This window comes from Micropterus dolomieu, linkage group LG13 (assembly GCF_021292245.1).
Source record: "Micropterus dolomieu isolate WLL.071019.BEF.003 ecotype Adirondacks linkage group LG13, ASM2129224v1, whole genome shotgun sequence".
NCBI lineage: Eukaryota > Metazoa > Chordata > Actinopteri > Centrarchiformes > Centrarchidae > Micropterus > Micropterus dolomieu.
Window position 1 is genome coordinate 10111736 of NC_060162.1, and position 25607 is coordinate 10137342.

The 25607-nt window shown below is 38.2% G+C and overlaps 3 protein-coding genes across 9 annotated transcripts in view; 1 reads left to right on the forward strand and 2 right to left on the reverse strand.

The window, feature by feature from the left end:
• Positions 1-711, forward strand: part of mtrex (Mtr4 exosome RNA helicase) — a 33095-nt gene extending 32384 nt beyond the window's left edge. Inside the window, exon 27 of one of the 2 annotated variants that reach the window (XM_046066801.1) lies at positions 105-711. In XM_046066801.1, coding sequence (XP_045922757.1) covers positions 105-157 — 53 coding nt within the window. In that variant the 3' untranslated portion in view covers positions 158-711. The remainder of the gene's footprint in view (positions 1-104) is intronic. The other variant, XM_046066800.1, reaches the window with a different exon arrangement.
• On the reverse strand, positions 436-18908 carry plpp1a (phospholipid phosphatase 1a). Of its 3 annotated transcripts, XM_046066808.1 has the most exons (7): positions 18767-18908; positions 13842-14218; positions 10476-10630; positions 6887-7167; positions 3628-3685; positions 2296-2472; positions 436-1721 (listed from the first exon to the last, which is right to left on the reverse strand). In XM_046066808.1, the coding sequence occupies exons 2-7, from the start codon at positions 13897-13899 to the stop codon at positions 1614-1616; spliced, it is 837 nt and encodes a 278-aa protein (XP_045922764.1). In that variant the 5' UTR covers positions 13900-14218; positions 18767-18908; the 3' UTR covers positions 436-1613. The 3 variants fall into 3 exon arrangements, with proteins under 3 accessions (XP_045922764.1, XP_045922765.1, XP_045922763.1); XM_046066809.1 differs by lacking the exons at positions 10476-10630; positions 18767-18908 and adding an exon at positions 8682-8833 and having other exon boundaries at positions 13842-14338; XM_046066807.1 differs by lacking the exon at positions 18767-18908 and having other exon boundaries at positions 13842-14338.
• A 1122-nt stretch (positions 18909-20030) lies between these two features.
• csgalnact1a (chondroitin sulfate N-acetylgalactosaminyltransferase 1a) overlaps positions 20031-25607 on the reverse strand; it is a 30381-nt gene continuing 24804 nt past the window's right edge. For 3 of the 4 annotated variants that reach the window (XM_046066802.1, XM_046066803.1, XM_046066804.1), the window contains exons 6-9: positions 25301-25479; positions 24458-24552; positions 24126-24207; positions 20031-22035 (exon numbers count right to left, since the gene is read on the reverse strand). In XM_046066802.1, the coding sequence (XP_045922758.1) occupies positions 21740-22035; positions 24126-24207; positions 24458-24552; positions 25301-25479 (652 nt within the window). In that variant the 3' untranslated portion in view covers positions 20031-21739. Of the gene's footprint in view, positions 22036-22178; positions 22451-24125; positions 24208-24457; positions 24553-25300; positions 25480-25607 lie in introns of all 4 variants that reach the window. The other variant, XR_006827814.1, reaches the window with a different exon arrangement.

Consider the following 25607-nt stretch of genomic DNA (forward strand, 5'->3'; position numbering starts at 1 on the left):
TTACTAGATGAAACACTTCTGAAATCGATGTCCGTTTGGAATTAAACTTCTGAGTTGTTGAAGTTAATAATGAATCATTTGCTCTTAATTTCTGTGTCTTCTAGGAATAACGAAGATCAAGAGAGACATTGTATTTGCTGCCAGTCTCTACCTATAATGAGCTACTACTGGAGGATAAATGCTGTTTTTCAGCTTCACTATAGGATTAAGCCCCGATCATCTTGACTTTTTTTTTTGTCACACTGGGATCAAATATTGTGCTATTTAATCCCAACGTGTTAGTTAATTTGTCTTTCAGATCACTTCTGATTCTTTTCATCATGACTACTTACCTGAACTTTGTAACGTCCTGTCGAGTCACGTTATTAACGGTGAGAATTTGTCTAACAATGTAAACATTGTTTCATTTGGGTGAATACATCTACATGGCCAGAATACATTGAACATTCATGCTTTTATTATGTTTGCTTACATGAGAAAGTGGTGCATAAAATGACATTTATATATATTTGAGAAAGTAAACAACACAATTCATGCTTTAATTCAACGTGACAGCTCATGACATAATATAACACTTATGTTTCATTTGTGGTCATGTTAATAAGTAAAATGGCTTTATTTGTCCTTTATTCCTTCTTATTTTAGACATTTGTACATATTTGTAACATTTTTTTCAATAAACATCTGTATGGAGATTTGTTTTTACATACAGAGGATACAAAAGCACACTGTCGCTTCACTTGAGTTTATTAGTTCTTAGATACACATGGAGCTGTGATAGCAGCAGTCCAGCAAAGGCAACACAGGACTTAAACTGACCGTCTACTCTTCAACTCTCTAACCAAACATGATAAAAGTCGAGCTTCCTCCTCGACTACATTAGGTTAGACAGTTGGAGAATAAGGTGGCAGTGGCCTGGAGTCAGCAGCTCCAGATGTGAAGCAGTGGTTTAGGACCAGCTATAGCCTCCAGCACATTCAAGCCTTGAGAAGCAAACATTCCTCTTATAATTAGCCCTTTAATTAACACTGGACTTAAGGCAGCAGTTATGAGACTCAGACGTGTCTCTGGGTGCTGGAGTCGACCTAAAAACTGACCCCATCAGATCCTTGAACAGACTGACTCCAGGTCAGGAAAAAGCACAAAGCGAGGTTACATTCACAGGTTTCCAACCCTCCTCTCTCTCTCAGCAGTGGTCAGACCCTTGAGTGGGTGCCTGCAGTTAAGTCTTCCCACCAGCTCAGTAGATACATGCTTAATGGCTCCTGTCCTTACAGAATCTCTAGCCCCTAACCTATGAGGCTTGGACAGGTAGTCTCAACACTTTCCTTCCAGGTGGAGAATTGGTGGACAAGACAGCAAATTACCTAAAATTATAAAGTTTTAAAATCTGAACATCCTGAGGTGTAGCTTCCAAAGGTTACTTCTGGGTGATGCACATGTCATCCACTTTCTTCCTTGAAGTAAAATCAAGTACAGTGTAAATCCATGCAGGGTGTCGATTGGGAATTGGCATGAGATGAAAGGCTAGAGAGCTGGGATCCTGGAGGGTGTGCATTTGGGACAGAGCAGAGGTATCATCCTCCACCTGTTGATTAGCTTAATTGGGACTCTCAAAGTGGGTTTCCATTTGTTGGGGTCTCCTGCAGGGTTGTGTGCGGGATGTCCTCTTCTTTATGGGACTCTTTGTGTGGCTTGAAAAAGTCAGACACAAAGAAGACCTGCAAGATAGGGAGAGAATTTTAAAAAGGGCATACATAGGAATGGGGCTTAATTATTTGTTTCTGTGCTACTAACATTACTCAAGGGCGATGAACCAAGTAACCACTTTGAGGAATTGTTTGCCACTTTGCAAAATATGCTGAAGACAGGAGAATAGCTAGCCTGGCTCTGACTAAAGGTAAAAAATCTGTCTACCAGCACCTCTGTCGCTCCTGGATTAACTCATTTTAAGAAAAGGAACACCTTGTAAAACCACAGATAATCATTTTATACATTTCATTTATCTGCATTACACAAATGAGATACGCGTTAGATACTGAGCTTTAGAGATACCTGCTAGCAGACCAGACCTAAGTTGTTTACCGCTGCTTCTAGTCTTCATGCTAAGCTAAACATCTCCTGATTGTCGTTTAATTGTATCATTTATCCAAAAAATGTAATGCTCAAATTGCTCTCCCTTTATTTCTGTCTCCACTATAACTATGAAATTAAGGCTGAAAATGCCCAAAAATAAAGAAAATTAGTGTAACTTTTCCTTTTAAAGGTAAAGTAAGATTAAGACACATCACTTACCACCAGGATTGCCATGAGGGCACCCTGCAGGAGTCCAGTCAGCACATCACTCCAGTGATGTTTATAATCGGACACCCTGGACAATCCTGTGAAGACTGAGGCAGCAATCAGGAAAAACTGGATTGTCGGTCTCAGTAGCCTCGCCCATTCAGCCTGGAGTCGAGCCTGCAGGTACAGCTGAGAAAGACGAGGCATGCTTTTAAAATACACAGCTACTGTGGGCAACATTCCTGGAAGGGTGGCAGGAAATTGAGCAGCAGTGATTTGTAGATGACTCTTCCATTACCACAGTAGAGACAAACCTATCATGCAGGGAAGGATTATAAAATGTTCCTGAATTAAACAAAAATCCTCTATGTCCCCAAGTTATCAGCTCTACTATTTATTTCCTCTTTTGTCTTTTAAAAGGTGAGAAACTCTCCTGCAGGCCACGTTTCACTGATAGAAGGAACAGTACAACATATAGTAGGCTGTTTATTCTCTAGAACAGTATCCAAAATCTAATCTGATAATTAAATATCACACCACCGCTGGGGCATGATGTCTGTTGTGGCACAAACCAGACAACTGTGTATTAAAAACAGTTCTATTGTTTTTCGTTTCATTCAAGGACAAACAAGTTTAGCCGCTTCATCCTGACCCCTGACGCACTTCTTTCCCTTTGTCTATTTATATCTGCTGGTGCTCAATGAATCAGCAGCTCATAAAGTGGATCAGGGCTGGGCAGTAAAATAAGAACTAGAGATGCTGCATTTCTCTGTGCACAACACTGCTACTGATGATAACTAACATGGTCATCAAAAGCGTATAAAGCACCGCAGTTCAAAAGGAATAACCTTTCAGAAATGTGCTTATTCACTCTTTTCCAAGAGTTAGATGAGAAGATCCATACCACTCTCGTCTGATAATATGAAGCCACAGCCACAAGACTGTTAGCTTAGCATAAAGACTGTAAACAGGGAGAAACAGCTAGCCTGGTTCTGTCCTAAGGTAATAACACAATATGAGAAAATGAGAAACACGTCATAATTAGTGAGCTTTAGAGGTGTTTGTAGGTGTATTTTGTTTTTTGGACAGCACAGGCTAGCTGTTTCCCCTGTTTTGAGTCTTTATGCTACGCTAACATGCAATTGGCTGTATTGTATTTAAAGCAATAGTTTGATATTTTGGGAAATACCTAAACAAAAGATTTCCAGACTTTGATAAACACCGGATGATGTTGAAAATTAAGCAGTTTCCAAACTTTGTACGAACCCTGCTTTGAGCACAGTGTTCCAATAAACACTGATCCACGTGATTGCAGATCAATATGTAACTGATATAGGTACTTACAGCCAGGAACAGCATGCAGTACATGGAAAAAGAGGAATGGCCGGAATAGAAGGAAAGCCTGCAACGGAAAGACAAAAGCCCAGATCAACACACATGAAAAGAAACATCATTACATCCATTTGTCAGACACACAAACCCACACACCACCGCATCCTGGCACACCCTCATTTAGGGATTGAGACTGATGTAGAGGGGTGTGGTGGACACCAGACCCTCCAGTCCTTCCTCCCCGCCTTAGTTACTTCCTGTTTATAATAACAGTGCTATGTTTTTATACTGTTGTATGGACCATGTCTACAGCAGCAGCCATGGATACACACACACACAGTCTAATAATGTACACCTGCTTATTTGGTGTGCTTTTCCACTCTGACACTTGATGAAAGGTCGGGTGCTTCACGGTGTAGAATAAGATGTGTATTTCAGAGTCTGGACAGCAGTGTGAACCAACGACCTGCTGCTATTGAGTTATCCAGATAACTTTGCAGGTTAAGCACTAGAAATGACTTCAATCTCAAATATGGATTGATGAAAAAATATGGGTTCTGGGTTTTTACTCAGCAAAGTTATACAACAGTAAACCTGCTGTACAGACAAATAAAGTCTATCATCTTTCACATTTCACATAAAAGTCAACTAATTATAAAATTAATGCAGGTGTTCTACAAGATTTTATAGATGGGCTGCACTGTAGTTCAACCTTTATGTTAATGACTTGCCTTAGGTTTGTCATGATGTAGAGATCCAGCTATATATATATGCTGATGATGCAGTGATTTATGTACACAGCTGCACAAAGCAGCAAGCTGCTTCACAACTTACCAGTGCATGACCCATATAACATGGCTTGACAGATCACGTTGTAAGTTTGATGTATTTAAAACTTTGTTCTTTTCAAAGCAACTGTGTAAATGTAAATGTTCTGTACTCTCTGTTTAGCGCCTTTCTGGTCTTTGTGACCAAAAAAAAATTATGAATGATTATCTCACATTTTACGTACTGTTTGACAAGCTGGGCACAGGCCAACAAATACTCTATAAAGCCACTTGAAACTCTATATAAATGTGCTCTCAGAGTTCATGATGGTTTAAGTCTTTTCAGTTAATTGATTAATCAACTGATCATTTCAGTACCAAGAGTTTTTGGCAGAGGACAATCCAGACTCATCAAACACGCCTTGGTAACAAAGCCCAACTGGCAACTGCAATAAAAACCTCTGTGGCATCACATTCAAATTGCAGGTTGGTCACACCCTGTGTGGCCTCGGCTCATTGTACATTAATAGAATCCATCTGGATTACAAATGTGTATCTTACAAGAGAAGTAATATTTTTTTATTACGCACACAACCTTTGAATAACTTGGCCATCTTCTTAAATGCAAACAAACATACATGCCGCTCACAGTAGGCGCTTGAATCTCATAGAGAAGTGAGACTAAGCCAATGAGGAATCATATTACAGTAAAATGATCCTGCGCAGGCTACTGCTCTCTCCTCTCCTGCTGCACTTATTAGCAGGTCATCGCAAACACACAGATGGGAGCTGGAAATATAATGTGTCCTGACATTAATCTTAAAAACCCCTGATATCTGCCTTATCCTCTTATCCTGCTATTAATGTTTCCTTCATTATGCTACATTATAAGATAAACTGCAGAGTAGTAATGAAGCTCCCAGAAACATTGTACACCACACACTGGAAATTGTACGGTAGATAACCCAGAGGACAGAGAGGTAGTGGGTGGGCATATTTCCACTCTAGCTCTTACTCAAAGGATGCAGCTCAGGGAAACAACAAACACTCAAACCTATAAGCAGAATGACCTACTTTACATTTAAGTAAAGTTGAACAGAAGAGACTAAAGTAGATGTCCCTCATAGCGCATAATAAATCCACACTGGTAACACTGGGCACAGCTTTTTGTCACTATTTAGGCCTCTGCTTCTATTATTACCGTAGGTCTTGCTGCTCGTGCCTACACCAGAATGAGAAGTGGATATCCTCTCCTCCCTCTATACTTCCTGCTGCTCTGCGCTGATAAGGGATAGAGCTAAATCATAACAAGCTTTACATTCCTGCTATTTCTCAATCTCTCCGTGTCTCTGGTTTCGTGTGCTGCAAGTGGTTCAAACTGCATCTTGCCAAAAACACTGTCTGCATGTCACCTGTGTGCAGATATTTATTAGAAACTAAATGGTCACAGGGGCATGGCATAATGGTTTTATCGCCATTATGAATTAGACAATCATTCATAGGTTGTTTAGAGACATGTTTAACCTTTGCTCTTTGTACCAACACCACGAGCATATTACAAAACAGAGTGCAGACGTTTGAGGGCTTTTCTGTCAGAATTTGTTAATCTGTTGAGCAAGAAAACAAGAACATAAGAGTGCTGCAAGTTTAGTGTGGAGCCATTTCAACAGCAAAACATCTGAAATCATGAACCACTTTATTCATTCTTTCACAAAGGGCTGCAATTAATCAGTATTATATCGTCGAGTAATCGGACGATTCCGTGCTCGATTTGTTGTTCGGTTGTTGTTGCTGGACACAGATTGATCCATTATAACTTTCTTCACTAATTTACACACCACAGAGATTGCATAAATACAAACCTGAGATATCAAATGTGTGTTTTAAATGTGGCTTAGAGGAGGGCTTGTTTTTGCATTGCACCTGGTTGTGTACAAAACTTAATACCTTGTGGCACGACTTCTGTGACATTATGACATAACTTAGAGGATTTACCTTCACATTAGATCCGCAAATTTGCTTATTGGGGAATTGTACAACCATTAATGCACATTCAAGAACCTTTTAAGCGGTTTTTAGAAATGGCTTTGTGCATTGCCAGAAAGTGCATAGCGGTGGTGTGGAAGTTCCCATCCTCTCATAGCTAGATCATTTTTGGAAGTGAATAGCTGCTTCTCACTCAAATATATCATATATCCTCTCAGAAATTAATACAACACCTTTCATGCCAGGTTTGTGTGTGTTTGTGTGTATTTTGTCATTCTACATTTAGAAAATAAAACTCGAACTTTTCCCACAGCCTAAAGTGATCTATTTTAATAGCTTGTTTTATTTTACAAACAGTTCAAAACTCCCAAAATATTCTGTTTACAATCAAATATGAATCTTCACAGCTGGAAGCAGCAAGCGTTTGCTAAAAAATTGTTATCCATCCTTCCAATTATTCATCCATCCATTTCTGAATGCTATAAAAGAAACAAGTTTGGAGCTATAACAAAACCTACCTGCCCTCAGTGACACTCGTCGGGTCTCCAGTGCAGGGGAAGTCTTCAATATAAGCCCCTGATGAACAGTTGATACGTGTCCAATCAGGTTTGCACACATCCAGGAAGTGTGGTCTGAGCCGGCCAATAGAATACTTGGCAATGTCGGTCAGAGACTGGCTCATGGCAGCGCCGAAAAGGAAGGTACCGATGGCTTTGTAAACACAGGCAATGTAGCTGCCGAACGAGGACTTGGATTTGATGCGCTTTAGATGAACTAAAAGGCACTCGCCAATGATCATCTGTAAGGGGTAGGGGAAGGATGACGGGGGAGGAAAGGATAGAGTTAGAGGTGTATATAGAAATACAAGACCCCAAATGAAAATTAAAGGTGCAACTGAATGAAATCTATAACATCAGAGTCAGCAATAAACCCTAAAATACTGGATCTAAATAATGGGTTTGGTTAAAAAACTCTGCCTATTACACTAATTTCACAAAAAGCTCTCAATTTGTGAAACAGCATTTAAAGGAATAGTTTGACTTTTGGTGGATACACACACACATTCTTGCTGTGAGTTAGATGCAAAGATCGACACAGCTGCTTTGTCTGTATGCTAAATAGGAACTACCACCAGCAGCCAGCTATCTTAGCATAGCATAAAAATTGAAAACTGGGGGGAAACCGCAAGAATGGATCTGTTGGAGGGTAACAAAATCTGCCAACCCGCACCATTTTAGCTTTTTAACGAATTAAACAAACTAGATATAGAGCCAGGCTAGCCGTTTCCACCTGCTTCCAGTCTTTACGCTAAGCCAACCATCTCCCGGCTGTAGCTTCATATTTAATGTATTTAATCAAGTTCACAGCAAGAAAGTGAATAAGCTTATTTTTCCAAAATGTCTAAGTACACTCTCCATAACATTATAGATGCTGTTTTGACAGAATTGGCAGTGTTTCTACCTACTGATCCATTCTGAGATAACACATATGGTTCAAAGTATCATGGCCAAAGGATGATGTCCACTTAAAATAATAAACATATATAATTTAGTTTGATCTAAAAGTTGAAAATAAATCCTCCTTAATAGATCCAATAGTAAAACATTTTTGCATATCTGAGCTTGTATGTGTTCATACTGTATACGTCGGAGGAATGAATCATGAAGTCCTCGTTTGAATGTTGTGGTTGAGGTGCAAGACAATGTTGTAACAGGGCTTACACTTGTCTCACAAAAGGCTGCTGATGGGCCTTTATTGCTACCGCTCTGCTACCTGTATCTGTAAAAGCTTTCAATAGGTGAACTAAGAGCTACTCTTGACAGGTCACAAAAGATTAGGTCTTGATTAAGCATAAGTGTCTATTCTTACTGTGGTGTTTTAATTCTTTTTGAAGATGAAACCTGAAGCATCAAAATTTTTTCTAAAGTTAAAAAAAAAACGATAAAGATATTTTCACTGTTTATATACGGAGTCTCTCCGCTGGAGACGTATTCATAGCTGGTAAGTTTCAAAATAAAAGTCAGCCACACTGGTCACCTTTCTGTTTCATCTTCAAATGTTACAGAGTTTTGAAAACTACAAACTTTTTCGACAGCATGTAGTTAGCAAACAAACTTAGTTAATGGAAGTGGTGGCTTATGCAAGCAATTAAAACATTAACACATTATTACATAATAATGTGTTTAGCAGCAACCATGGATTCAAAGAAAAGAGATAGAAAGAGAAGTTAGGAGTGGATCAAGTTAAGCAGTACGTAAAGGATGCAAGTATAAAAGAGACACGTTAGCAGAAAACAAAACAGATGCCACTTACAGTGAGGATTGTGACGGGAATCATAACACCTCCTAACAACTCATAGGTAATGGTGTCTTCTTTATGGGGGTACTTGATTGAATCATCATTACAGAAAAAGCCTCGGCGGAAAGGGGTGTGTTTCAGATTGAGTATTACAAATGGGAGTCCAGCTAGCAGAGAGGCAATGAGAGAGAAAACAAGGGGGAAAAAAAATACAGGTTACAAAATCATGTCACTGGGCCTCGATCCCCTACCCATGATGCAACACTGTGTGCCAATGCAAAGCAGTGTGAGAGGGCCACACCACATGTTGCATCCTCTCATGGCAGCGACTGGCGTCCTCAGCAACTTTCAGGAACATCAGCATGCAAATTTTAATGGTTAAAGTGTACGCACGGCATCAGAGAGTTAAATGCTGATGAGGAGTGGATGTTAATACAGAAAAGTCAAACATTAGAGCATGTGTTTTATCATTGTGTTTCTTGAGTGGCTTTAGTTCCCACTGTTAAATTCTCACTCACAAAGAGAAGAAATAGCGCTCTCACGGAGCCCTTGCGTGACCGAAACACACCTCACACTCCTCTTTTCTTTTTGGCAAACCGACACACTTCACTTCTCCCTAATAACTTCCCACATATTCTCACCTTCCTTTGGCACACAGTGAACAATGAAGTGAGTTGTTAAAACTTAAACAATAACATTTAAGACCATAATTAACAGATTGGGATTATAATCACTCACGATGAAGGAAAAGATAAATCACTGATACACAAAGCAACAGAAACACACACACACACCCACCCACCCACCAGAAGCCCTGTCTTGCCTGTCGATCTCCAAAAAAACAATTGCTCTGTTCCAGAAAAGCATTCCAGCTATTTTAAGGAACAGAGCGACGCAGCACGCAGCCCGCATGTCTGTTGCACTAATTAACAACAGTTATAGAAGTTCATCCAATAGACTGACGCTAAAAACAAAATGATTAAATCAAAAGCCTAAAAAAGCCAGGCTGACATTACGTCATATAATCCATATTTGATTATATGTAGTAAGTAAAAATCATATGCTGCTAATTCATAAAAGCCATGGCTAAATTAATTAGTGGTTCTTTTGATGAACTGTTTCAATTAAAAATAATCAAGATGTTTGGAAACTAAACTTTGACCTTTAAGGTGATTAAAATCACCATAAACTGCTATTTGTAGCAGCAGACTGCTTCAAATTCTGCTGTAGCTGAGATTTTGGTAAAAGACTGTTTTTTGTGTTTGTGTGTACATGTGTGTGTAACAGGTTTCAACATTTACTCAGGCTGATTTATTTTGTATTAATTGTTTTAAGTGGACATCCTCCTTTGCCTTTTACTGTAAGAGCTGATGTTGTTGAACATGTCAAAAGCCTCACACTGAGGTAAGAAACAGCATCAGAACTACAGAAAATATATTGTGCATATCGGATTTCAATAAGATGTAGCGGTGCTAATACAACAGCTACTGAACAACTGAAATCATAATCTGTATAGCTAGCCATTTTGAATATATATCCTACATTACGCACTGGAAACGTGTTGGTCTTGCTCTGTCAGTCCCAACAGACCTTTTGTCACAGCAGACAGTTTGACTTGCCGTCGCAGGAAAAGCACAAATGCTTTCCATGTAGGTGTGCCAGTAAACCATCATACCAGAGCCACGGCCATGCCACACCTTGGAATGCATTTAAGTTATAAGTTACTCCTTCGGTTGACAAGTCAACATATTTGCCATGGGACAGGTCGTGCGTTACCTGTTGAACCTGCCTTGAGTGGCTCCTACTTACGCAGCTAATGGGCAGCGCGAAGCCCACAGTGTAGAGCACTGTGGAGGTGATTGTACTCTTGTGGAAAGGGTACATGATGCTGTCGTCGTTACAGAAAAAGCCCCTCTGAAAGGGGTGGATCTTACCCAGGTTAAAGGCTGCCAGAGGCAGGCCTCCTGTTGACAGAGAGATCGGGAGGAAGAGGTCAAAGGGGGAAAAACAAAGCATGGAAAAGAAAGTAAGGGCGCCAAAACAAAGTGTTGAGGTCTTCAAATCTGTCATCTTTCAGACAGAAGTGAATGAACACGTGCCAAATTAAATCTTTGTGACAGAAATGAGAGATCCCAACCTTTCTAGCAGTCTAGTTAAAGGAAGAATAAGACTGGCTTTATTCTTTCTTTTCACATTGTCATTAAATTCAATGAAAAGACCAAAACCAACAATGCTTATCAAGACGTTACACTCAAACCCAAGCAGATATGTTGCTGCTGAAGAATTTAATCTTTAGAAACAGATCTCACAATTTTATTTAAATATATATATAGCTTTTCGCAAACATTACTCAAACGGGAGAAAATTGTGCATTTATTTGGCACCATTTACAGCATTGAATTTGGCCTGAACATGTCATCCAGTGTGGCTCATTCTTGTTTTTTTTAATAGCTTTCAGACAACAATGAAGCTCATGGTACGTAAAGAATAAGCTACATAGACAATACTTGCCATTAGCATCAAATCATTGTTAGTTTTGTTTGCTTTTCATGAAATTTGTTCACAATAAGAAAAACAGAATATATTACCAGACATATCCTTTGACAGTGAGCCCCTGAACACTGAATTACTGAGCTCAACACTGTTCATTGCACACTCAACAGCAGTGACTTCATCACAACAACAAATTCTGTTATCTTTGGGCAGTTTTTCAGCAGAGGGCATTGAGAAGATTTTTTTAGTTGGAGCACTGACTCACATTGGTGTGAAAGGAGCTGTGGACATAGCTAAGCGCTCCCTATAGAGAATACCATAAAGACGACTGATTATGCTAATAGGTTTTGACAGTTCAAAGTGTGAATGAAATGCCGCTGTCATTTCTCTGGTTGTTTGGCCTGTTTAGCCCATTGTATAGTGGGGAGAAGACACAGTTGTTCGTCCATTCGAATAGAAAATGAGGGACCATTATTGAGCTGTAATGCATAGTAACAAGCCGCAAAATGGCAGAATACGCAAGATATACTTTCACCCACAAACTACCTATAAACTACTTTTTAATTCTGTCTGGTATTTCTGTTCTGTCTGCCATGTCTGCAGCTGTTGACACTGTCAGCTGTGCCATCCCAAGTTGACTGGCTACAACAGCTGGAAATGCCAGAAAGTAAGGACAGAAACACACACGACAGGACCCCCAAGTCACAAGAGTTCAGTGTTGGACTTAACTTGTTCTCATTTCTATAACTGTGCGACTAAGAGACTTTCCAAGAAAAATGTGAATAATTTAATGTATTTAGAATACACGTTAAGTATTTTGTAACATTTTATCCTTTTATCCAGACTCAGCCTGAGCAGTCTGCTCAGTAATTTTGTTAAAAACAAATTAAATGAGCTGTCTCGGCAAACCAGGACAAATATCATCTCTCCCTGCACATTATGCTCTTCAGAAAATTAATACTATCTCAGTTCTCAAACTTCTCAAGTCGTATTCTTACGAGCTAAACCTCACTACACGCGCATGTTTAGTAATATACAGCAGTGCATGAGATGGAAACAGCCTCAGCCTGGATGCTTTTCTATAATTTAATAGTCTGTGCCATTAGCAGAATAATCAAGTTTGCTTCTGCATCAGTTCTCAGAACAGCACACTGACTGTACAGTCATGCTGTGTCTTGCTGCACACATGTTTGGCTTTAAGGCACTTACAACATTGTGCAATATAAAATAAGTCTGTAGTCTTAGAGGTTTAGCAATATTTTAATGCCCCCCCTGCACTCACAAAACAAACAGTATTTGCATATTCACAGATTCTGGAAGCACTAGCGTGAATGTCATTTTAAGAATTTAGAAATAGGTAGTTGAACATTTTTGTGGAAAAACCATATTAGACACAAATTATTATTCCAAGCAGAGCATTTGTATGTTTTAAAACGTGTCTGGAGGGGATCTCTGAAACAAAGTCAATTTGTCAATTTAACCCTACAATTAGGATGGAAAGTAATCAATCATTCATAATCAGATTGAAAAAGCAGTAAAGTCCCAGTGATAAAACTAAAAACATAAAAATGCATATATATTACTCATACAATTATACATTCAATCCAATATACAGAAAAATTAAGACATTTCAAAAGTGTCACCACACTTTCACAGTGGTTTTAAATGTAAAATTAGGGATGCACTGATCTGATAGTGATATCAGCAGATACTGACTCAAATATCTGGATCAGGTATTGGTGACAAGGGGGTCGATCTATTCAATTCAATTATGAGTGTACTTTACGCCCAGCTATTTGTATCGGTATCAGGACTGAAAAAGTGAAACCGGTGCATCCCTATGTAAGATAATGACTGGTAAAATGAACTGATATACTGTAGTTTACACATATTTAAATCTGAATACAGTTTCAGACCTGATATGAGTACAAGTACCCTGCATTGAAGTGATTTTAGACCATTTGAGGGAAAGATGTGTGGTCACATGAACCAGAAAATGTAGGTAAATCAGTGCTGGTCAGTGGGTTTAAAAACAGAGAAAGATAGTAAGGCCAATTTATAAGATAGTATCTCAGCAATACCTTGAATTAATATTAGAAAACTGTTAAATGTTTGGTTTAAATGAGAAATCAGGCACATATGTGGACTTAAAATTGGACTATGAGAAAATGAAACAGTAGTGAGGCACAAAATAGAACCTTTAGTTATGGAAACATTATATAATTAGGCAAGTACTTCAGTATACTGAATATAATGCTGGGGATTGTAGTGTTAGTGTATCTAATGCATTATTAAACATTGTTGCACTTACAAAATAGCATAATTTGTTTAGCCCCTAGATGTTTGTCAGCATCTGATCGCTAATTTGCATACAATGGAAACAAAGAGCATGTCATTCTTCACAGAAACATATGTAGCAACCTACCCACAGACATACAGATGTTGCAAATGACAGAAACATATTGTTTGGTTAGTGCTACCATTAATGTTAGAGGTTAAAATAAAACTGTTGTCACCAAGTCACAGTTGCGGGTTACAATCCGCTCACCACTCCCTTCACGTGATGGTAAACTGTTTAATATCCGAACAGTTGGATTATATCAAGTCACAAATCGGCTTATATCAATAAAAGCACTAACAAAACAGTCCACCGCAGTCAGTAAAAGGCATTTAAATACATACCTATGATAAGACAGGCTATGTCCAGCAGGACAAAGGAGATTCCTCTCGCCTCGAACATGTTTGCTCTTGTCAGTCTCTGACTCGCGGTGCTTCCTCTCTTGTAATAAACACCAGGGGTAGCCTACGGACGCTCCTCCTTGGGATGTCGCTGCTAGTTTCCGATGTGTGAGAGCAGAAAATCGCAACAGCAAGGGATTTAAACCCACACTGAAACGTCTACGCCCTCCTAAGGAAAGCACATATCAAGAGAAATAATGCGCGTCGCTCTGCTGACTCTGCTCTTGTTGTTGTTGTTGTTGTTGTTGTTGTTGTTGTTGGGGGGCGGTGAACTGCAGCAGAGCCGATAACTCCACAGGCCTCTCATGGTGATTTTAAAGCTGTTGAATAAAAACAAACAACTCAAACACCGGTCATTTAGACGAACACCTGTCCAGTGCCGATGAGTGAAACACGCCGTTTGACGAACCCGGAAAGCTCCGGGGACGACTGCGGCTGTGGGCCTGGTGCTGCCTTCAAATGCTAGCGGAAATGTCGGAAATAAGGAGCTTAACCTCATTTGTGCCCTCAGTAGTCGGCGGCCTTACTCCCTTATTGACTATGCCTTAACAAAACCTTAAAATAAAAGTCGTTAGAAGGGATGAATTACCACTATCATGAATAAAGAAACACTTTGCCTGACTCTGTCTGTGGTAAAATCTAATCAACTTATAAACACATAATATATTTTGTTTAATCCTACAAAAACTGAAGTTTAAAAACATGTGCTGGACTAACCGTTTTTTCATTTCATGGCGGGTGCAGTGACTTCCTGGAGTCTTCTTGTGTCAGTGAGTTTGCCAGGCACATAACTCTCTGTAACAGTGTCGTGTCGTTTTTACACTTATGTCTCGTTTCAAAACCTACAGTAGCTAATGTTTTAATCAGTGATTTTGTTACTGTGGGACAAATGCAGCTTCTCCCAGTTTCCAGTCTTTGCGCTAAGCTATGCTAACTGGCTGTGATTGATCTTCTCATTCAATTCTCTGTAAAGCACAAAAAGTGAATTCAAAATGTCAAACTATTCATGTAGCCTAAACGTATTTTTTGAGTTGGCAGATGTCTTTTGTCTGCCAATAAAAGTAAAATGTTTGGAGAATCCAATATTTGCATATTTGGGGTCACAAAATATATAGCAAGGTGCAAATTGATTTTAAAAACAGACCAAATTAGAGAGTAATACAGAGTTGTTGCAAATGGGGCAACACCTCAGTATTAGCCATATCTACATAGCCTGTGCCGTTTCCCTTGTTTGGGGGGCATGGATGACAGTTTTGTCTGAATGAGTCTGTGCAGCATTTTTGTGGTAAATTATGGTAAACCTCATGCCATGTATTCCTCCACAACTAGCCTACAGCATATTATTGTTGTAAAATAAAAATTTAAAAAAAACAGCCTCCAAAACTGTGTCTCTTGTTTATTTCAAAGGACTTGTAAGATATCAGTTTTTAAACCAGAGCTACATTCCTTTTCGAATAGGTCTTTCAAGAAACTCCACAGTAGTGTTCACATCTGATTTGATGAACTTTGGCACTACCTGCACAGTAAAAATGTATCTCCCAGGGAATTCCATAAAGCCACTTGTTAACTAACCCCCAGAGGTAGGCTAATTTCTCCAACTAAACACTGGGCTAAATTGAAATATACTATGAAAACATAAACTTTGACATTTACCCCGTTTTTTAGATAACATGATAATGTTTATACACTAACCTGTATGTAATGCATTGCCTCAGTCAATCTATACTACTTATGTATGTATACATTTAATTATCTGTCATGGTTTAAGTTACTGTGGCATGTAGACTTCAAGAACAAACAAAGGTCAGCAGTAATCACAACTGACATTGTTTTTAGATCACTGACCCCATCTAGTGCTTTGGAGGTTAAGGTACATTAAAATGATTCTGGAAATTGTGTGAGTACCAATAATAGCTCCAAAGCTTCAGTAATTTATACAATATTTATTTCCAGCCCTAGAATGAATCTGGCAACAAGATAGGCTACCAAATAAAAAACACTTTATTATGAAAAAAAAAAGTTAAATCAGCACTTCTTTAAAACAAAAAACTGAATATTATAACCTTCTTGGAGGGTGGATTGTATTATAAAGGGATCAGTTGTGCACGTTCATAGGTGATAGATATTTATTAGTCCTTTCGGGAAATCATAGTGTCTCATACAGCAAACATCAGACCATAGGCGGAGAGGGGGTGGCTAATTGGGCTTAAGCCCCGAATATTTTGTCAAAAGCCCCGGAACTTTTAGGTTTTTTAAGTAAGTTCAATTGTTTCATTGTCCCTCCGTCTATTATCTCGCTATTAGAGATTTTCTGCTTATTCGCATAGTTTCAATACATTGTGTCTGAGCTTGTATCAAATGATCATCTCAGGGCTTTTTACAGCTGATCTCAGCACATTAGATAAGAAAAAAGAATAATTGAAATATAGTGATAAAGATTAGAAAGAGATGAGTGAATGAGAAAAAGTAAGAAGACATTTCCTCTTGATGACAAATATACCAAGTAGCCTATAGGTGCATCTACTGGAAAATTATTTAAAATCGTGGAAAAACATTTTCTTCCAATATTTAATTAAAAAATATAATCTTATAAATATTTCAAGCCTTTTTTTCATTTTAATCTTGATGATTGATGGTTAGGGTTTACAGCTCATAGAATCAAAATTCTAGTATCCCAAAATTTATTAGAATTTCAGAATAAATTATTTATTATACAGAAATGTCGACCTGAGAAGAGCTCTTATCAGCTAATTAACTGAAAACACCTGCAAAAGTGTCTTTAATCTCTCAGTCTGGTTCTGGTGCTCACAATTAACTTGTCCACTATATTAAATATTTTTTTAGATTTGAGATGCTCCTGTACTAATGTAACAAAAGTAATAGATCACTGTCCAATCACATCATCATGTCTGGATCTTATAAATATCAACTGTCAGGTTAGGGTTAATCCTCTTTGACTTTTATTGCACATGATTTGTTTCATTCCACATCCAATTATTATGCACTTATAGCGCCTCCTAGTGATCAATTTGAATGAGACTTTCAGGATATGTGTGAGGTGCTGATGTAGACATATCCTTGAAGTTTTGTGTTGATTGGACAAACAATATGCATTTTGTAGCCTGTTTTGCGTTTTATCTCCTGCAGTTTGTTTGCATTTATAGCGCCCCCGGGTGTTCAATTTCAATGAAACCTTCAGGGCATGTTTCAGTTACTTATGAGGACATATCCTGAGAGATTTGTGATGATTGGAGAATGAATAAGGGATTTATAGTGTAATTTCTGTAATGCTAAGCACCTGTCTTGCGCTTGTAGCGCCCCCTAGTGACGTATGTACATCAAACTGTCCAGGTATATCCGGGGCACCTATCTGAACATATCCTGTGAGTTTTGTGATGATTACGGTTGCTGATTTGTGGTCATTCATGTACAGCGCTATGCCCCTTTCAAAGTTCATTGGTCCATATCTTGAAAAGTAATTGAGATACTGACATGCTGTATACAACTTTTAATAGGCTTGATCTAATGATGATTCACTGAAAATTTGGTGGCAATCGGAGCTACGGTCTAGGAGGAGATGTCAAAAATGTGATTTTCTACCACTACGCGGTATGAACCCTAATTAAACCTTCATTAATTAGTTAACCAGGGCAGAAATTTTACAGAAGGAACCAACTGTGACTTCCAGGATCCGAGATGAGTGGTTGATTGTTGACAAGCATTAACGAATTAGAAACAAAAAAAATAAATCATCCATAACCATAGTCATAGTCAGCTACATGTTTAAGTAGGCTATCAACATAAATATTGCCCATCGACATCTTGTAAACAACTCTGTGATAAACGGCGGCTTGGTTGTGAAGGGAACAAGGAAAATACGGACATGGTCTTGGTTGGTGTGGTCACAAGTTCATCTGTGTCTCCCGTTTTTAAAGAGTGATGGCTGGCTATGCTCCAGAAGTTGTTTTACGCCACGCCGACAGCGGCGTGCGAGGTGATGACAGGCTAGTGGAATATCGATCCCAATTTGATTAATTTCCCACATTGATCTGAGTTGGATTCCCGTGACAAAAGTTACTTTTATTTTATTCGTTTTAAAAGGCTGATCGTTTTTCTACATGACATGTGTTTACTGACACAGACTCCAAGGACAAATATGTGTATTTAGAATAATTATTAGAGATAATGTTTGACATTCACAGGAAGAGCAACTTGCCCTCTTCCTGTTTTCAACATTTTCCGTAACAACAAGCAACGTTCAAAGCGTGACAAAGTGGTACGTGACAGGTTTACACACACACACACACACACACACGACTCCAAAGACAAATCAGAAAATGTATGTTTTGACTTTTTAAATGAACAACTACAAAGAGGCATTCGCGGGGACAGCTACGTATTCGCTTCCTGTTTTCAACAGCTGTCCTATGACAACCACAGACGCATTCGGCAAACGGTCACCAGTTAACAAGGCCACTCGTTAAACCGAAACACCGTGCCGTTGAAGTCGTTGCCAGCTATGGCAGGCAATGCTGGTTTCCAAACCAACTTTTGTCAAGAAAATGCAGGTGAAATGAAGGAATGAGCGAGCCTGCACAGAAACAGCTGTTTGTTATTATAAAGATGGCAATTATAAAGAATGGGTGATTGTCTGAGCTGCACAGAGAGCTGCAGGGGAATTAAAAGGTGCAGCTTTCTGACACCTAGTTTACTCTTGACTGTGATGTTACAACTCACGCCCAAAAAAAGAGAACAACAAACGCACGTGTGCACATTTAAAGATGAGGACTGCGGATTACTTTGGCTGGCCTTCAACTCAACAATCAATCATGATTTCAGTTAAACGCTAATGTTGCTGTTCCTGGTACCTTGTCTGTGGTCCGCTGGCAGAACACCGGCTGCTTTCTGATCAGGTGCCGTCCTGCTGTTACCGAGACCACATAAGTTTCGTTTTATGGTGGACGGACGGTAACATTACAGAGTTGTTGTTTTCTTGAGCTTGAATAATCCCATACTTTGGACACTTCCTTGCTATTTTCTCTCTTTTCCTCCACTTTGCAAACAGCGCCATTAATCACGTTGTGTTCACAGCGTAAGTGCATGTGCCACAGTAATAAATGTCCCTGTGAAACACTGTGCTATACAGTTATGGATTAAATCGATGTAAAGAATTTGCGTGGATGCATTTTATTAATCGATTTTATCAATTTAATCAATTAATCGTTTCAGCCCTACATTTTAAGATTATAAACCATATTTGATTCTATTTAATGTAAATAATCAAAATCCACCAGGCAGATAACAATGAAAATCAATTAAGTAGGAGACATCTTGCTTCCTTAAATGATACATATGAGGGAGGAGTAGAAGTAGTAGAATTTTGTATAGAAAAAACACATCCAACACAATTTTTTTTTAAAGCCGCTTATTTTGATGATGCAGTCCAAAAATGCAGTCCAACATTTATCTGAAGTTCTGGTTAAGTATTAGCAGCCTTAGTTGGTAAAATTTTAAATTTAAATATAATGTGAGAGAAGGTTTAATTAGGCACCTGTGTGAACAGACCACAGGGCTTTTTTTGTGTGTGTGAAGGCCAAAAGTGGTCAGTACTGTTGTTCTGTCACAGCCAAGGCTGTTTGTTAGTGATTGATAAGTTACGATTAAAAGTGTCATAATGACATTAAACAGACATTGGGAGAAAATGTGAGATTAATGAGCTCCTCAATAAATTCTGTTATTGTCAAAATAAACTTAACAATTAACATAATAATGAGCTAAGCTTTAACAAATATATTGTATTATTTTACAATTGCATGGTAATATTACACATTTCATCTATATTGATTAAATGGTTATTTATTTCATCTTGTTTTTACTTATTAAATACTGAACACTTCCAGTCTTCATGCTTTTGTTCTTCAACTTGTCCCATAAAATAAGCATAAAATAAAAGTTAAATGAAAGAATATAATTCATATTTATGTATTATTACATGTATCATGATGGGCAGCCAAGAAATAGAAGTAATAATTTTCTCAAATATCTGTATATCTATGTCTTATATTCTACCTTCAAGCTGGATAATACTCAATAGTTACTGCAGGTGAAATAAACCAACACATCATAATAAAATATACACAATGCACACATTTTTATTCAACTCGTTTACATGAAGTGAAAAATAACTTGAAATGTACATAAAGTCACTATTACAAGGAATGTTTCAATGGCAAACAATAAAAACATTATTGAAAAAGTGCCTCTTTTCACATCTTTGGTCATCCACCAAAAGTACAGCTCGTTTTGATTGCCTCAAAGGACTGAAGAAGTGCTGGAGCAAGATTTATGGGTAACCATATTAAACTAAATATAAAATAACCATTGAGGAAGTTATATCTCTAAACCTATAACATCTCCAGTTTCTGTGACTGCACAGTAATATATGTAATGTCACATTTTCTCTTCATTATTGCACCTGATGTGTGCATTTATGACATTTATAAAGGTCCACACAGTCACATTAGTTTGACAGAAACCAAGATTAACAGTCTTATTCTGACTTGCGTTAAGTCATCGTCATTGTCAGGACAGTGAATGGTATTACTGTCAGTCATAAATTCTTTTACTTTATCCCTTATGTGACCACAAATTAGTTAGCCTATGTTTCAAAAAACAAACAAATAAGTCTAGATGTTTTATCAATTAAACATTTAAAAAAATGACCTATCTTTAGTTATATTTTGGGCATAAATACATATGATGCAAGGCTTTTGAAAAAAAATGTCACCTGTCATTCATAGCATGTTTTTCTTTGACTCAGCACCATTCTTACTTCATTATAGAGGTGAATGGACCACACTTAATACTGTCCAGGCAATAAGAAATCATAATCCTTTACAACATAATAAGAACAAACATAGATAAAGCAAATGAATATCACTGATCAATAATTTATCATTTTCAGGCTTTAAATGGTCCTTCATTGTTTATTCACAAACATGTTAACTTTCAGTCCACTAGGTGGACCTGCTGACCTACATATAAAAACCTGTGCATTGTCGCTGGCTGTCCTGAAGGTTTTATTCACAGAAGGCACACGGTTCAGAGAAACTTCATAGATCAAACTTATGGTTCTATGTTTGCTTTCTGAAAGGCCTTGTTGCAGTTACAGAGGAAGTTACAAATTGACATTTAATTACAGATGGATGATTCAAACAGGAGGTCTGTTGATTTGTGTCCAACAAAAAACAGTCCACTCCAGTTGAGGAGATGTATTCCTCAATAAGTTTTCATTAATCTTAAGTTGTCCTTTCTAGAGCAACAAAGTGCTTTGAGTCCTCAAAAAGTAAAAAGTCTTCACATTTTTCATTATAGGAATAGTTCAGCATTTTAGGAAATAGCAGTTATTCACTTTCTTGCCGAGACTTAGAGGAGAGAAATATTTATCTTTTTATTTCTTGACTATTTTGCCAAGAAAGTCAAGAATACAACTACTTAAAAAATATTACTTAAGTAATTTTTACACTTCGCTTTATGTACAAATAAGACATATAACATGTTAATTGGTGAGCTTTATAGGTGCTGGTAGTTTTTGACACAGCCAGACTAGCTGTTGCTCCCTTTTCAAGTCTTTATGCTAAGCTAAGCTAATCACTTGCTGGCTCTAGCTCCAAATTTAGCGTATCGGTCTTCTCATCTAACTCTCAGCAAGAAAGCAAATGAGTGTATTTTCCACAGTGTTGAAATAGTCCTTTAAAATCAGAGTTCAGATCAGATGAATTCATCTGCAGCGTTCCAACTGACTGCAGTCATTGCAGTGTTTATAATTTAGCTTTAAGCCTTCATGTCTTCTTGGGGTTTGAGTTCTGCTGCTGTTTCTGTTTGCGCAGGTGAGCTTCGATCTCGTGTCTGAAGAACAGCATCCCCAGCTGGCCATGCGAGGCCTCATTCATGGCCTTGGACTGCATGCACATGCGGTACTGGTCTGGCGGGAGCTCATCAGCACAGTGTTTTTCATGCCACAGGTGGAACAAGCCTCGTGATGGTGCACGGATAACTAGGATGTTGCTATGGAGGTACTTTCTGTACAGGTGGACATCTTCGCCCCCCCAGCCTTTGATGTCAATGTCAAAACCTCCTGGAGATAAGAGAGCAGAAGGGGAAATCAGTATGATATTAAACGTTATTATACCATCAAAGGATGTGTTGTTCTTTAAAGTGGAGATTTTTGATTTGCAAACATTTCTAAGCAATTAATGTTTTCAGTGCTGCGTTCACTACCTCTTAAAGGAATCCTGATAATGAATCCTGATTAGAGTCTCCAGTTTGTGATCATAATCAGTTTTCTCTCCATACTGCCTGATTTGTGGTTTCGTGAGGAACTTTTGAAGCAATGCTGTGTACTCCAAAACAGCTCTTGACGAGGCAAGTTTAAACCTGCATCTTTAGACGTCTGAAATGCTCATATCTGCTTTTCCTCACATGTTGTGTCTCTCTGTAGTTTTATTTTGATTATTCTGTCTTTCTGCGTTTCCCTTTCCCGTGCTCCAGGGCTAAAAAGAGATAAGATAGGAATTTGAACCAGACACATGGCCTAAACAACATTTTGCATTGTAATTTCTGAAGGACATTAAACTGCAGGAATAGATCAACATTTTTGGGGAATCACACTTATTCCCTTTCTTGTTTGAGAGTTAGATGAGAATATTGATGAGTCTGTATGGTAATCATTTTCACGTGATATCTTAGTTGTTTAATCTGTACAAAAACCAAAGCGCAAACCTGGTAAGCTGTGGTTTTACAGGAAATCACTGCACCTGGCTCAGAAATAGTATCCGTTATAATTATACTATAATTTGTCGTTTTTTATATGGCGTAAACAAACGACATAAACAATAAGTCCTCAAAATTAACTGACAAAATATTTTGTTTGTCTGTACCCTCCAAAACGACACATACAGTTAGTATAAGCATTTTCTGATCTGACGCCACTATCGACATGACATTTGATTTTTCAGAGCCTTCCAAAAGCGTTACAAATCAACATTTGGAACATTTTCTCATCTGGTATCACTCTGGTTAAAGTTTGGTTATGGTTAGGAACAAAAAACAAGTAGATAAAGGTTAGGGATGAATGGTGGTTTGGGTAACTTTATTATGGTTCGCTCATCATCATGGACCACGGTCATGGTCTCCCGTGTTGTATTTTGTAAAAACTGTTTGGTCCTTGTTGCTTTATTGTAAAAACAGATGTCATTTTGGGGCATTTGCGATTGCTTTTCTTGGGAGGACAATCTTGACATACGTGTTCAAAAGTGAGCTGTAGAGGTGTTTAATGTTGTTTTTTTAATATTTGGCTAGCTGTTTCCCCCCTTCTTCCAGTCCAGTTCATGCTAAGCTAAGCTAAGCAGACCCAACGCTGGCTGTAGCTACATATTTACTGTACAAACATGAGAGTGGTATTGATCCTCTCATTTTGTTTTTGTTTATATTTGGATCCCCATTAGCTGTTGCCAATGCAACAGCTGCTCTTTCTATCAAGGGTCCATACAGTAGACAGAACTACAACAATTTCATGTCATTATGTACAGTAAATCAAAAACAAGTCAAAGTAATATTACAAACATATGCACACACATATTTACACACATAAATGCATGTACTTGTATATTCCTCAAAATGTCGAACTATTCCTTTGAAACAGATTTCTGGCCTTCTTGGCGCCTTGTTTAAAATTTCAGCACTTGAATGCTTGCGCGTGTGTGTGTGTGTGGGTCCTGAACAATAAACCACTTTAAATTTCCCTGTAGCCTCTAATTGATGTCACTTTGGAGGGAAACTAAATTGATGTAAATCTGTCTTGCGAGCCAATATTCCTCACCTAATATACAGATGGAGGGGACATGGGGCTGTGAGATATGCTAATATATGCTGCTGCCGCTGCTCAGAGCTGTCTCATGCAGAGTAGTATAATAAAATCTCCTTCCAGTTAAAAAGGTAATGTAATATTGAACCATTTGTGTTCTGATGTTTTTCATATCCATTAAGCTATGGCACCATTAACACAGCAGAATGCATATTTTGGTCATCCAGGAAGGCTGCGTTATGTAACGCCTCTGCTGAGATAATCAACCCCCAAGAGCAACTGTTTATAAATTCCTGCTTTGCTAAGATGTTGTGACGGCAGTGCATGTTGTGTTGCAAATGTTGTTGTTCTGTAATATTTACCTATGTTGATGAAGTCGGACCTGTACTGGCAAGTCATGCCGAAACCAAAGTCCCTCCAGAACCCCGTGTCTTTCTTGATCACCTACAGAGAAAATAACTCAGAGTCTCAGAGAGCTTATGAACAGAAACATATCAGCTCAAGACACACAGGAGGCACTTCAACAGGAGTATGCTTCTGTGGATTTGAACACTTAGCAGCTGGAGAGGGGAAATATTTCTGAAGCTCCCTGTGATGTAGCACAGCATTAAGTACAATATTTTCCACAAGTGGCTTGTAGAGTGTTTGAAAAAAAATGGTAAGGGAGAGGATAGATTTGATTGCTGTGTGTTACCAGCTGTTGCTCCACAGGTGGGACGTGTTCAGGACTTCCATAGATCAGAGTGGGGTTGTACTGGCTGAATAACACTGGGTAGAACACCTTTTTACCTGAGAAGGAGCGAGACAGCAGTGTCAGACAGCACTTGACCATCACTAATTACATTTGAGACATCTACAAATGCATTTTGACTTGTCAGTTGGAATTATAATTCAAGATATCTGCAATTGCATTCTGTCTAGTTAGAACAACAATTCATGATGTCACCAAATAGATTTCGACTAGTCAGAAATCCTTTTAAGATATCTATAATGACATCACAGAAATTTATGACTAGTCAAAACTTTTATTCAAGATATCTTAAAATGAAGACATATTCAATCTAGTTTTGAATAATCGGAATTTAAATTTAAGATAGATTTTGATCAGCACATTAAAAGATATCTTAATTATCTTTTTATGTATCTAAAAACTAAGATTACTAGTCAAAACTACGATGGAGATATCTTGAATTTGTGTTATTACTGCACAATTGTAGTATGTCACAGCAGTTATAGATATCCTAAAAAGGTTATTTCTGGAAGCTGTTTGAACATATGAAGGTTTATTTGACTGTCCTTAATTATACTTTACATTTCTTCAAATGCACAGTGACTAGTCAGATTCATAATTCAAGATATACAATACTACAATTGCAGTGTGGCTTCTAAGAATGATCTCCAAACACATGCACTGCAACATAATTATATATCTTCATCTTAACGTTTCGTCATTAATACATTATGGACATCTTCAATTTTAATCATGTCAATCTTAGATATGTTAAAACGGGCTTGCCATAATGTGTGTATGTCTCACCAGGCTGTGTGTTGAGTCGGCAGGTGTTCAGGAAGTCAGCTGTGAAGTAGATGTCCACGTCGCAAAAGAAAAGCAGTACGTTGCCTCCCTTCCAGGCTCGGGCCCCGACGTCAAGACCCCGTCCCCGAGAAAACTCCTCGTCCAGCTGCAGCAGAGTATAGTTCTTAAAGTTAACTTCCCTGCAGAGAAACAGAGAGGTTGGGATCATCATGGTGGTTAGACAGAGAACAGTCAGTTTTCTTATAGAATGAAAGAATTTGATATTACAATTTTGCCGAATTCATTCAAAGCAAAACAAGCTTATTCA